Below are 13,073 nucleotides of genomic sequence, written 5' to 3'. Positions count from 1 at the left end.
TATATATACTTATTTAATACTTATTTTACCCGCTGTACAAGTTTCCCTATTTGAATGGAATTACTGAAATAAATCAACTTTTTCATAATATTCTAATTTTATGACCAGCACCAGTATACTGTATACTCTCTTGAGTGAGTTCTGGGTTTCTTCCATGGTCTGCTCCCAGTGCCCAGAAAACTTCACAGTGGAGGTAATGAGATGCTTGATATACCTTTTCCGAGCTCCCCTTGAATGACAGAACTCCTCACCTTATCTCTAAGGTTGAACCCAGACAACCTATAAGGGAAACTCATTTCAGTCTCCTGTATCCACAATTTCATTCTTTCAATCATGATCCACGCCTCATGTGCGAGCTGGGACACAGACAGACTTGTAAATCCAGAGCTTTGCAATTTGGCTCAGCTCCTTCATCACCATGACAGACCAATGCCACAACAGTCACACTGATTTTATGACAGCAACGTCCCGATCAACTCCTTCTCCATCTTACCATCACTTACATCATACACCCATTATACATAAAGTTTCTGCCAAGATTAGTTCCATTTTTAAAGTAGATACTAACATTTTTCACAAAAACACAGAACTTTGGCTTGGTTGAATGAATTAGAAACATTTTTTTCTTTCTGAAACTGTTAAATAGGTTGTTAAACACTTTTGTTTGGATCAAATCGATGAACATCCCAGTCAGACGCTCAGATTTGTGTCGTAGAGAAATAAAAGCTTCAGTCTAAATGGACTTTCAGCTTGGTGCTAATGGACTTTAACTCCTCAGTGCTTTGAGCTGTACAAAAGAGAACTCCTCCATGTTCACACATCGCATAAAGAGCGCACAAATTACGAGGTTGCCTATTCATCATCGCACCGCAGTCGTTCCATCTGTTGGTAAAAGGTCAGCGTGGTATTTTAGATGTGAGGTGCAGGACATCCTTTAGTGTGTCTCGACTTGCTGGTGCATATTTCTTTCCCCCTGAGTGTGATGAGATACATGTGTGGCTATAATGCTGTCTGTAGTATACAATGCAATGAAAGGCTTGAAGTGGCTCTCCTGTGCCAATTACCGGTAAGACGACTGAGACACCTAGGGAGATTCAAAGAGAGTTAAAGAGGAAGCAGGAAACAAGGTGGTGGGAAATATTGAGCTGAGCAGGATGTTGAAAAAGAAAAAACTGAAGTGAAGAAGGTGAATTGTGTATTCCAGATTTTAATTGGGCCTGTGGGGCAGGCTGGGGGACATACCCATCTTGCACTTTGGTATTGAAATGATCAAAAAAGCAGAGGCTGACATAAGCAGAAAAACTGAATCCTGTTTGGGCCTGGATTCAGCCCGTCGCCCGCTCCTTCACCGTCATGAATTATTCCCTTTTCTCATTTCTCCACGCTCGCTCTCTATCTGCGCTCACATCTACAACTCCTGAGCTGCTTTTAATATCTCCAACTCAAGGCAGAAACCACGCGCGCACCCCATCTCCATCTACTCATTCAGCATTCTTCGTGTTTCCATCTCGGCTCAGTAGTACCTGCTTTATTGACAGGAGTGGATATCTTTCAGCTGATATCGATAAGAACTCTGTTTCTGTCTCAAATCCACCCAGGCAAACCGGAGGCCTGAGGTCAGTATTAGAATCGAACTGTAGCTCCCATTCCGTCCTTTAGATTTAACACCTGTCAGTTCTTAGTAACGCTTCCAGCTTTTTCCTGATTCGCGGTTGTATGATAAAAAGAAAAGATTAGATAAACCAAAACTACTCACTGTCCTTATGTTTGGAAATGATTAAGTCTCTGGTGTGCCAGGATGATGAGCTGCTGATGTTTACTGAGTTCATCATGGATTTGTCCCGACATGTTTTACAGTTTCATTACTCTCGATAGTGCCTAATATATTTTCCACTTAAAAGCTTGCAGAGTTTATCAACAGGACAGTGAGATGACATTTAACTGGAGAATTTTGAAGGGCACCAATGCACTTGCTTGAAATTCTAATACAAATCAATTTTCTTCAAAAAGTAAGAATTTGGTACTTAAAATAATAGTCTGATAAAATGTGAATGTTTTGACACAAACCACATAAAACGTGAAAAGGGACCCAAGACTTAAAACTAATCTTGAAAACTGCTGCCAGTAATTCATTAGGGTCACCATAGTAAGCACTCATGTGTCTTTCACTAACAGCTCTCCTAATAAGACAGGCAGAAAGAAATTCAGACTTTAAAGTAAACCTAGTATTTACTCTAATATGAGTTTTCATGTTTTTATATTTTTATGTAACAGGTATGGCTAGTTAAATGGCTTAATTTTTTATTCATTTCATATAAAAAACAAAACAAATTCACAATTTATAATTAATTAATAAATAATTCCAGGTTTAAAGAATATTCTGACCTGGGAGTCAATGAGAGTTTGGATTTACCTGGTAATCATTTTGTACTTCAGAGGGGATTGACAGAAAACCAGAAATGATAGCAGAGAGAGGTGCACTGAAAATAATAATAATAATAATAATAATAATAATAATAATAATAATAATAATAATAATAAACTGTCCAAGATAACAAAATAGATACTGTGTATTTAATAAAACAGAAATAACATGCTCGTGATCCAAGTGATATGCAATTAAGTAGAATGACTGCTAAATTGTACATAATGTATATTTGTATTGAACTTTTTTAAGTAATTTCATAATTCATTAAACTTTCGAAAAATTATGTTTTCAGAAATTGCAATTTTATATCTAATTCTTTTTCCTGCTGGCTGCTGTATCACTGGGAAACCTCTTCGTATCACACTTGATGTGATTGTGAAACTTAGGGTTCCCAAAACTAGCATGTTGCTGACCAGGTGATAAATCACTGAATTTTAACAAATAATGTACATGTATGTATATAGGTTTCAAGCTGTAGAGATGGAGAATTTAAAATTAAAATAATCTTAATACTGAAGAAATTCTCAATGTGACTTATTTTACCAGCATTTAGTCACACCTGTATGTTGTTTTTTTTTTGTTAATGCTCTGTCATTTCTCAGGGGTGATCGCTTTGTTTTGTCGTCAGTATGACATCATCAAAGACAATGAGCCCAACAACAACAAGGACAAAGCCAAGAACTCCTCAGAGTGCAGTACCCCTGAGCACCCACAAGGGGGGCTACTGCGCAGCAATGTCTAGGACCAACCCTCTATCGCCTTCTGCAATAACGAACCTTCGATCTCAGGACAGGTGAGGTCGTATGTCCGATAGATTTTACTTTTATCCCTCATATTCACAAAAAAAATGTTACAGTATCTCTGTCAAATTTTTATTCACCTAGTACTTTCATTCTTTTAAACAAAGATATGCCAATCTTTGGGTTTCTCAGCACTTTTCATCATAGTCAGAATAATACTGAGGGGTTTCCATAATTTTGTTGCAAGTTTTGCTTTTAGGCTGATGAAGAGCAGATTGTACTTTTGGATTTTGCAGTCCATCAACTAGTGTATTTAGCATTAGGCTCTGTCCACGCTAACAACATTACTTGACAAAATTGGAATTTTCGGAAGTGTTAGCAACCTTCTTCGACATGCACTTTTTATTTGGTGAGGAATAAAAAAAACTATTGTTGCACAAATTCTTTCTATATGAAATATATATATTTATAAAAAATTTGCCTCTACGTAGACTTGATCTATGGGTATTTTTAGGAATTATCGCCACCTTGTGGCACGGCATGTATACACGTCAGTGTTTTTTGTGGCTTGAAGAGATATTTTTAGCCACAAAATTCTTTATCTGTCTAAAAATATATAGTCAGAGCCTTGCTTGCTATCTCTTTAATAAATGCTGTGAATAAATAATTCAAGTGCATATTTAGAATTACAGTACTTTATAAACTAGTGTAAACACAACATAAGGTTCCCTACAAGGAACTGTTTTTGCTCTCATTTTTGACTTCTAATTTTCTCACTTCCGTTGACCAAAATAGAAAATGGGATTTGGTCCTGTAAAGTTTTGTATACTTTTTTTTTTTTAGAATTGTATGCCTTTAGAGGTAAAATTCAAAGCTGGAAAGGCATAACAACTGCTGGGGCTCAGTGATCATCAGTTTAGAAAAAGGTAGAAGTGAATGGTACAAAATCATGATGCTGGATGTTTGACCTGTTATTTTTAGTTTTTACATTTACCACATTAATAATGACTGTGCTTCTTTCAGATCCTGAGACCAACAAAAAGCCATCCTCAGAAAAAAACAAAAAGACTACAAAGAACAGATGAAACCATTAAAGAAATCTATTTGACACGATGGAGAACTTTATGATATGGACAACTGAGAACTTTCAAAGTCAAGCAGACAAACAGTGAGCAATAGAGAACATGTCTTTTTGTTGGACTGTCGACTTCCAGCCAGCGTTCAGTGAGACTCTCGGTGAGAACTGCTTGATTCATACATTTTTGTTACTTCTCATCTGTGACATGGAGGAGTTGATCATTATCATGGAACGTGACTGCCGGCATCTCATCAGGGTGACAGCTCAGAAGCGGTGGATACTTTGGCAGCAAAAGCAAGAATCGCTGGTCCAGGTATCAATTGGCACACGAGAAAAACAAGCAGAGCTCTGTTTGAAATCAAGTACTGTCATTTTTCTGTTCCGTGTGCATTACCCCTTCTGTGTCTTTATTACAGCCCTCTGTGTAGCAGCTTATCTCGCTCGCCTCTCTGCATTGGTGTCTTTCTTAGAAGCACATTGCCGTGCGGTGCTCCTCCTTTTGTGATTATCTGAATGCCCCACAGTCTCGATAGGGGTCTGATTTTTATCACCGGGTCACAAGTATTGCACAACGAGTCTTGTCTCCTGCCTTTATCAATGTCTTTGTCAACAGTTAAATGATGCATCTGTTCTCTGGCCCCACGGATTCAAACCCAACACACTTATTACAGCCTCTCATACTTTGCCCTGTGTGATGATGATTGAACGCAGCTATTATTCACGCAGAGTTCAAGGACCGACCGACAGTGTCTCATCAGATTTATTACAACTTTCCGCTTTGAAATTTCAGTGGCTTGCACACAGTGCCAACTTTTAGAAGAATGTATGACAGAATTTAGGATCCTATTGAGGCGTCATTGCTCATCACTGCATATTCAGGACCATATGCTGTTTGGGGTCTGCAGCAGGACACGCAGGGAATACGGATTGGGTCTTTTCCCTAATGCAAAGTACGTGTGAGCTGGGTTTTGGCTGCATTTCCCTCGTGGCTTGGCTGATGACCAACGAGAATGCCTGGAAGTGGCAGCTCAGAGGTCGAACTCAGCTGTGTGGCAGAACAACATTGTAACCTCATCCTTTTTCTCACAAATCCCTTTAGCATCCCCTTTGATCATGTGGTACTTTGGGAAAAACAATATCAAAGGATAATTAGGTAAGACTGATCTTTTTTTAGTAATTTGGGATGTGTTGCAGTTTGCTCAAATGTTTAATAATTGGGAGGCAAGACACCAAATTATTATTATTATTATAGAATTATAGTTTAATTTTGAACCTATTTTAACAAACCTAGATTATAAAGAGGGAAATACGTCAGTTAGGTCAGTGGGGTCTGTATGCAGGCATGAGGGAAACTACAGAGCGTGATGTGCTGCTTCAAAACAAAACCAAAGATTAAAGTCAAACAATAGGACTCACAGAACACTAAGATAAAGTCACCCTAGAATTCAAGAGGGGTTGTTTTAAATTAAATATATAAGTTTTAGTATTAATATTATTGGATTATAAATGTTTTGATCTTGAATCTGTATTTAAAACGAAACTAACTAAAATAGGCAGCAATTGAATTTATTTGGACTGTATTTTTTCAAAACTAAATTTAACTAGCTCTCTCTGTAAAGAGAGACATTTGGTTGCGTTATACAACAAAGACTTCACATCATCTTGCTCAGTTAAATTCTACCAAAAATGTATTTTCAAATTTGATACTTTATTGTATTATTTTGTGCTACAAACACTGCACTGTCACTGTCACAGTTATTGTGTCTGGCAGACTTGTAGTTACACAGAGATGTTCCTTTCTTTAGGCACAATTTATTTTTGGTATTTCCCAGTGTGTCCTACTGTGAAAAATCCTATGCTTGTCAATTTACCACTGAAAATGAGTATTCGCATTTGAGCGACTTTTGTAAAACTGTAAGAAAAACTTCACGGCTGAAGTCAGATAAAAACATCAGTGTTAAATAATGATCTGTGTTAAGAAATAAAAGCCATACAACACCAGAATTCCGGAGTGAGGTTTATTGCCACCAGAATGACAGCCGAAACCACACTGCCTTATAAACAGGAAGTCACTTTTTATATACAGTCCAGTAGCTTCAATGCCCGAGTTCGCCCCCTGCTGGCCTACAGCTGAATCACAGGCATTCATACAAACAAATCTCAATCTAATGTTAACACAGCTTTTAATATGTGTTGTTAATAATTCGGACATGTATCGACCCTATTTCACATTGTAAGAAATATAACAAACATTATAAAGGTATTATAAAATAGAAAACCCTAATACTCTGTGTTGTATGTAATCAGTACTAAGCCCTAACTATAAATTTCTTCAATCCCCCTTTTCACATGTTCAAACATGTGAAATAAAATAAGAAATTTGTAATCTATATGTTTGCACTAAGGCACAAATGTGTATGTAACTTACTCTAAGCGATACAGCACAACGTGGAAAATTTCTAACATCCCAGCCCTGAAAWWWYTAATATCATTCATTTATCCCACCCCACTCAAAATGTAAAAATATAAAAAATATATAAAAATGTCAAAATGTCAACCAGGTCAGTTATTATTATGATAATAATCATAATCGGAGCCAGAGGTTTCTAGCACATAGCTCTCCGTTGGAAACACGTCTTCAGCACTGTTCCATCTCGTCCTCAGCGTCAAACTGACCTGGTTGATAACCTGCAACTTATTACAATATGAAAATATCAAAAAATAAATAAATAAAATAAAAAAAATAAAATAAAAAACAACCAGTTCATTAATAATTTTTTAGCATAACAAATCATACCTGCTTAGTGTGACTTCCCTAAACAGACTTAATAATGAAAAACAAATGGAAATCAGAAAACATTTTATCAATGACATCTCATCTCAACACACTAAACTATATTTTCATGTCCGACTAAGTGATTGTAACTATGTCAGTATTAACGTTCTATTCAAATATGTCAGCTAGAATCATCATTACCAGGGCCTTCTTGGAGATTTCACACATTAATCATCTTCACCGTAGAGATATGCAAGTTGAGGCGTTGGGCTGGCGTCAGATGTCTGTACCATTTGATATTCGATATTGATTAAAGGTATTCTGTACAGTCTGTGAGATGGCCTTTACACATAACATCGTAGCCACAGGAATGCCACAAAAACAACAAAAACCCAGTATTATCACCACCATGACTAATTGCCTTACCACAGTAGACCAATAAACCATCTTCARAGACAATTTCCTAAGACTTTTAACAGCCTTTGTAACTGACCCAGTAGTGACAATGTTCGTGTCAGCAATAAAGCTATTTTATAATCCCATACTCACCATTTTTACCAACCACTTAGGAAAAACTGCTAGACCATCTCCACAGACCCCCTTAGTGGTCTAAATTAACCAAAGAATCTACCGTTTCAATGTGACACCTCCCAGACATTCATCTAAACATCTTATAATCATCACAACAATAACAATTCAACAGCCACACATCATCATTTCAATTAACCACAATGTATCTCTCTGCTGCCACCTTCAGGCCTAACACGTGTAACTAAGTAAGTAAGTAATTAAATTTCATTTCTATAGCCCCCTTCACAGACACAAACATCACAAAGCGCCCCACAGAAAGCAAAAAATATAATTAAAAATCATTAAAAAGAATAAAACAGAACAACCATCTCTAATTCTTTCTGTGACACAAAACATCCCAYCTTTGAAATGTTCCTTAAATGATCTGCCATCAACAAGTCACTTGAAACCTTTAATAAAGCTGTTTCCAAACTATATCATAAATCCTGAAAAGGGAAATGGTTACGCATGCGCAGACAGTAATWCACATCACAGTTATTCACATTATATTGACATCATCATCTGCTGTATTGTCCTGAAAATTAAATATTAGTTTTCACCACCTCAGCGAAACCTTGTAAATTTCRACCTGTAAATCAAAATTTAATTACTTCCAGCTTGAGACCTGTGGGATTTGTTATGTTTTGATACAATCAAAAAGTTATAGTTAAACAGTAAAATACAGTATAATACGTTTTCGCACTGGAAGCAGTTTTTTTTCTTTTCAATGTCTTTGCCCTAAGAGTTTCACCCAACCTGGCTTGTCARGACCTGTGAAAACCTTGCTCTGAATGATATATTCACAGAGCAACGATGACACAGACTCACCACCTCTTTCACCATTTTTAAGTGATGTGTCCACCTGCTATATGACATTTTAATTGATCTTTTAAGCCTTTAAAAAAATTTTTTATTTTACTTCAACACATCTTAAAAACCTTAATTGTTCCAGGTGTATTCTGGGAGATGTGACATCTCCATTTCCCCCTCATTTCAMTTACACATTCTTCTCCCCCTTATTTGTAAAGGTGAGTTCCAGTGATTGAGCCACATCACTTATTTCCTGTAAAACAAGAAGTTATCATTTATTATGACGACCTTTAAACCAATGATACCACTTTTAATCCCATCAATTATCCCCCCTGTACACCTTGATAAAAATGTTTATTAAACTTTTTCAGTCGCTTCGGTGTTATGAATTTGTGCTGCAGCAAATCCAATTACTCGCCATCAAATTTATTTTGAAATATTAATGTCATTATCTGGGTATTAGTGTTCATTCGTCCATTCAACCATTATGGGTTCCATACACTAATAACATCCACATCCACCTATACAAATAACATTTTCACACACAAATATGAATTACACCCCATCCTGTTAAGGCCCTGTTTTCACTTTACAAACTAKCCAAKCGAATCCAAACCAAAATGTTTATAAACATAGAAATACACACGATTCAACTAAAGTTCTTCTTCAAAATTTCATTTTCAGACCTCTGACTCCAATTTTTTCAAAAAACAAACATAATTCAGCTCACTTTCTTCTTTTAAGCTCTATTTTCTGACCTCTGACACCAATCAGGTTCAAATGTACCTCCCTTCATGATTACACCCTTGGATGTGTCACCTTGTACTTCATAATGCAGCACTTCACTCCGTTTTGTTTAGGCTAAGACAAAGAACACATGATAATCAACAATTCAGTTACAACAATTCATCAGCAGACTTAATAAACTTCCATGCATCAGTTCACAACCTTGGTCCAAATCACAAAAACCATGATAACTTCTTCACCAAACTTTAACCCATTTTGACTGTGCAGCACACTGACTCTGTCCAAATCAAAATAAACAACTGTTCATACACTTACTCCTCAGAATAACCTTTGTATGATAATTTGCAAGAAATTGTTCTATCAATATGTTTCATTTTATTTGTTTCCCTACGTCACCCCCTTCATCTCAAATAGTCTCATAGAATTTATTTTATCATATCCAGCCATTGTAAATTTAATGTAATTACCCAGAACTTTTCTAACGTTGCTATTTTACTATATTCAACCATATCTCTCAATTGGTACTTCTAATCAGAGTCCACAATTTCCTCATTCTGGTAGTTCTTAAATTAATATTTTCCTGTGTACTATCCATGTTTAACTTTTTTCATTGCTGAGAAGAACCTGTCGTCCTCAGAACATATTTAATGTGAACATCATTACCTCATCAAATCAACTTAACTCAGGTCACTTTTTAATTGCTTTATTTAATTTAATTTTAATTACTCTCTGGCAGTTTACTCCAAGTTTCACCCACTGGCTATTCTATTGCAGTAAAATCATTTTTAAAACCCGTGTATATTTAAAACCATGTATAGTTCAAATACTTAAGAGAGTTTTGCAGTTAGAGTTTTGTAATCTAATTTCACCCAGAAATTAAGTCCTTCATTAACCATGTACTGCCACTTGGAAATATTTATTCAAAGAAACTATAAGTCATGCTTAACATATATTACTCGGATCAGTAAAAGTCCACCATGGAGAAAGTAAGATTTATTTATATAATCTACCTGTTCTAATTCTATATTAATTGATGAAGCTAATTTGCGATCCTCTGTTTGACAAACTACAATTTATAAAATTCAAATAGTTTTTAACATCTCAAACTTTTTACCTCCCATGATTCTATACTGGCACTTCAAGGCCCCCTTTTAAAAACAAGTTTACTTTTAGAAATATTAGTGAGATGTTGATATAACAGAATGCTCACATTTTTTCGTCCTCAAAATAATCGTATGTGCATTCTGTCATTCAAATTATAATCCTTTAAACAGACCAGTCCCTCACACCACCTGGTCAAACCTGCTTCAGATGCTGGCACCTTAAGAGAACCTGCTGCTAAACCTTGCCATCCCAGTAACAACCAGTGGTGTCAAAATATTTTATTTATACCCTGCAGACTCACCAATCCTAGTAATAATTCTAATGGCTTAATTTTATTTTGTGTCTGAGGTGACGTTTTAAATATGAACTCTCTAATTGGTGAACTCTTCATATGTTTATTTAAACCATATGTCTAACTTTTTTCAATATTTTACAAGAACTAATCTACTATTACGAATAAATGTTGCTCTGTACCTCTTTTAAAGCTCCATGAAGTTAAAACCCAAATGGTCTGTCTCTCTTACCTATTAGTAATGCTCAGTTTGCCATTTTTCTACCTTTGTTCTTATAAAACGTGTTTGTCAATAATCATCAACTCTGTCCTCCATTTTGTCTGTTATTAGGCTCCAAAGACTCTGATGTAGTCACAATACRCCAGATATTAGATTTTCCTCTAACCTCACCTAATATAAAACTAAAATCTATTTGTATATAAATGTTTTTGATTGTGTATAGTCTAAGCTGTTTCACCTTATGTTAATAATGTCCCGCTTTTAACTTTTACTCCCCTACTTTTATTTGACCTGTCTATCTTATTCTTGTTGACTCAAACACTGTTATCTCTGTATTTTTATAAATGGGTTTCTAAGTAGGATGAATCCATACACCTAAATAATTGTGTCATTTTTCAATGACTTTCTCTCAGTCTTTATTATCCTCACAGAATAAACTCATCAGTATTATCACACATTAAACAAATTTGTATATATGGCATTTCTTAAGATCTTAGAATTTTATAACTTAAACCAAACAGTACTTTAAATAATCTAAGTCCCCTTATTTTAACCCCAGACAATCTAATTTTAAAGCTAAGTTCCTAACGTTAAAAATTTACGTTTTTATCTTGGCAATGTGATATCTATTCAAATATATCTAAATATTATCATCACTAATATTCAGTCAACATCCAATTCATAATACTTTTAGGTTTTGCATTACAACATCATGTCCATTCTTTATTTTTAGTTATTTATTTACTTATTTCCTTTTAGTCAGTCAGTTTTTATCAACTTTACATTCTACCTACGTCTAATTAGTTTGTATATGTTTAAGTTAACACTAATTTTTTAAAATGACATACTTCATCAGTAATATTCAGCTATTTACTACTCATTCTAATCTGTACAGGGTGAATATCCTTATCCCCTTGAGTCATCTAGCCTCATACACATTTATGTACATAAAACATTATCAATATCCTACTTCTATATTCCTGCCGTTTCTTTAGGTGTCCTGCATCAGCTTGTCCTTTACCAAACCGTCTATAAATGTCACATCCAGCACGAGGCAGCAGTTTTTCCCCCTGCAAACAGAGAGCCGTTATTTCACACACAGATCCTCCAGTTATGTCACATTCAGAGAACAATGTCGCTTGTCTTGCAAGGCAGTCTCTCCGTGCCCCCATCGGAGTTCATAGTTCACAGTTTTCAGGTTTTCATTTAGCACATTGTTTTTAATGTTCATGATGCAGCTGTCCCATCATCTGGCTTGAACGATGGCCCAACTCAGTGTCTCTGCTCCATCTGTGTGTCATAACATGTACACACGAGAAGTGTTCTGTGGCTCAGTCCACTTTGCTTTTGCCTTCAAAGATCTTCCTCAGAAAACCAGCCCACTGAATTCACTGTGCATGTTTTCACAACTCATCCATTTTTAAAGGAAAGCACTACGACCACATACTAAAAATGAGATTCATGACATTAAAATTAAGTGACGCAAGGTCACTACATCAACGTCCCTATTATAATTTTCCCATATTAAAGGATCACTACTTTTATCAAGTAAGTGACTCAGTGGTATGATGCCACCCTGCACAGATCAGGTCACATTTTATTATTAGACAAAATGTATTAGACAAAACTTTATTCTTTTAAATTATTTATACCTGTTGTTTTAAAAATAAATGTTTTATACAATTGTTCAAACTGTACTTCAAAGTCCTTTTTATTCCCTTTTATGTATCTCCTATTTTATTCTATTTTAATCTATTTTACTTTAATAATCTTATGTTACTGTCTTACAACTAAATTGCTAACACCTTCTTTTTACATTTTTCTATCATCCACTATCCTGTTCATTTGGACATACCATTTTGAACATCGCATTTATCCATAGTCTATTTGTAACAAGCACCATCCTAATCTAGCCTCTAATGCTAATCTGTACACAGCTACCTGTCTTACGTGAATGGGATCATCAAGTGAACCTGCTCCTTTTACCTTCTTTTTTTTTACCTTATCCCACGTAAGACACTTAAATAATGCAGATTTTCTCCTGCTTCACCATTGTTGCTTTTTCTCCACAGACAGATCTTCTCAGCAGATAATTACCTACTCCACACAAATGTCAGAAATCACAGGAAAAGTTAGTACATCCCAAATTCAATAATTACTTATTTATGTGTTTACTGGTTTTTATGTTTATTTATTTTCTCCCATATCTTAGCTTTACTTGCAACAGCCAAATTAAATTTATTTCACCCATATTCCTAGTGACTAATATGTTTTGTTTGTCTTGTTTGTCACAGATAATATTCTTGTA

At 35.4% G+C, this 13,073-nt stretch overlaps 1 protein-coding gene across 2 annotated transcripts in view; it reads left to right on the top strand.

Annotated features, from left to right (window-relative positions):
• LOC106530406 (fibronectin type III domain-containing protein 5) overlaps positions 1 to 5,252 on the top strand; it is a 16,493-nt gene extending 11,241 nt beyond the window's left edge. Inside the window, exons 5-6 of one of the 2 annotated variants that reach the window (XM_014026009.1) lie at positions 3,031 to 3,221; positions 4,192 to 5,252. In XM_014026009.1, coding sequence (XP_013881463.1) covers positions 3,031 to 3,170 — 140 coding nt within the window. In that variant the 3' untranslated portion in view covers positions 3,171 to 3,221; positions 4,192 to 5,252. Of the gene's footprint in view, positions 1 to 3,030; positions 3,222 to 4,011 lie in introns of both variants that reach the window. The other variant, XM_014026010.1, reaches the window with a different exon arrangement.
• The last annotated feature ends 7,821 nt before the right edge of the window (positions 5,253 to 13,073 follow it).

This window comes from Austrofundulus limnaeus, unplaced genomic scaffold (assembly GCF_001266775.1).
Source record: "Austrofundulus limnaeus strain Quisiro unplaced genomic scaffold, Austrofundulus_limnaeus-1.0 Scaffold517, whole genome shotgun sequence".
In the NCBI taxonomy this organism is placed as follows: domain Eukaryota; kingdom Metazoa; phylum Chordata; class Actinopteri; order Cyprinodontiformes; family Rivulidae; genus Austrofundulus; species Austrofundulus limnaeus.
Note: the sequence above shows the minus strand (reverse complement) of the source record. Positions and strands in the feature narration are given on the sequence as shown.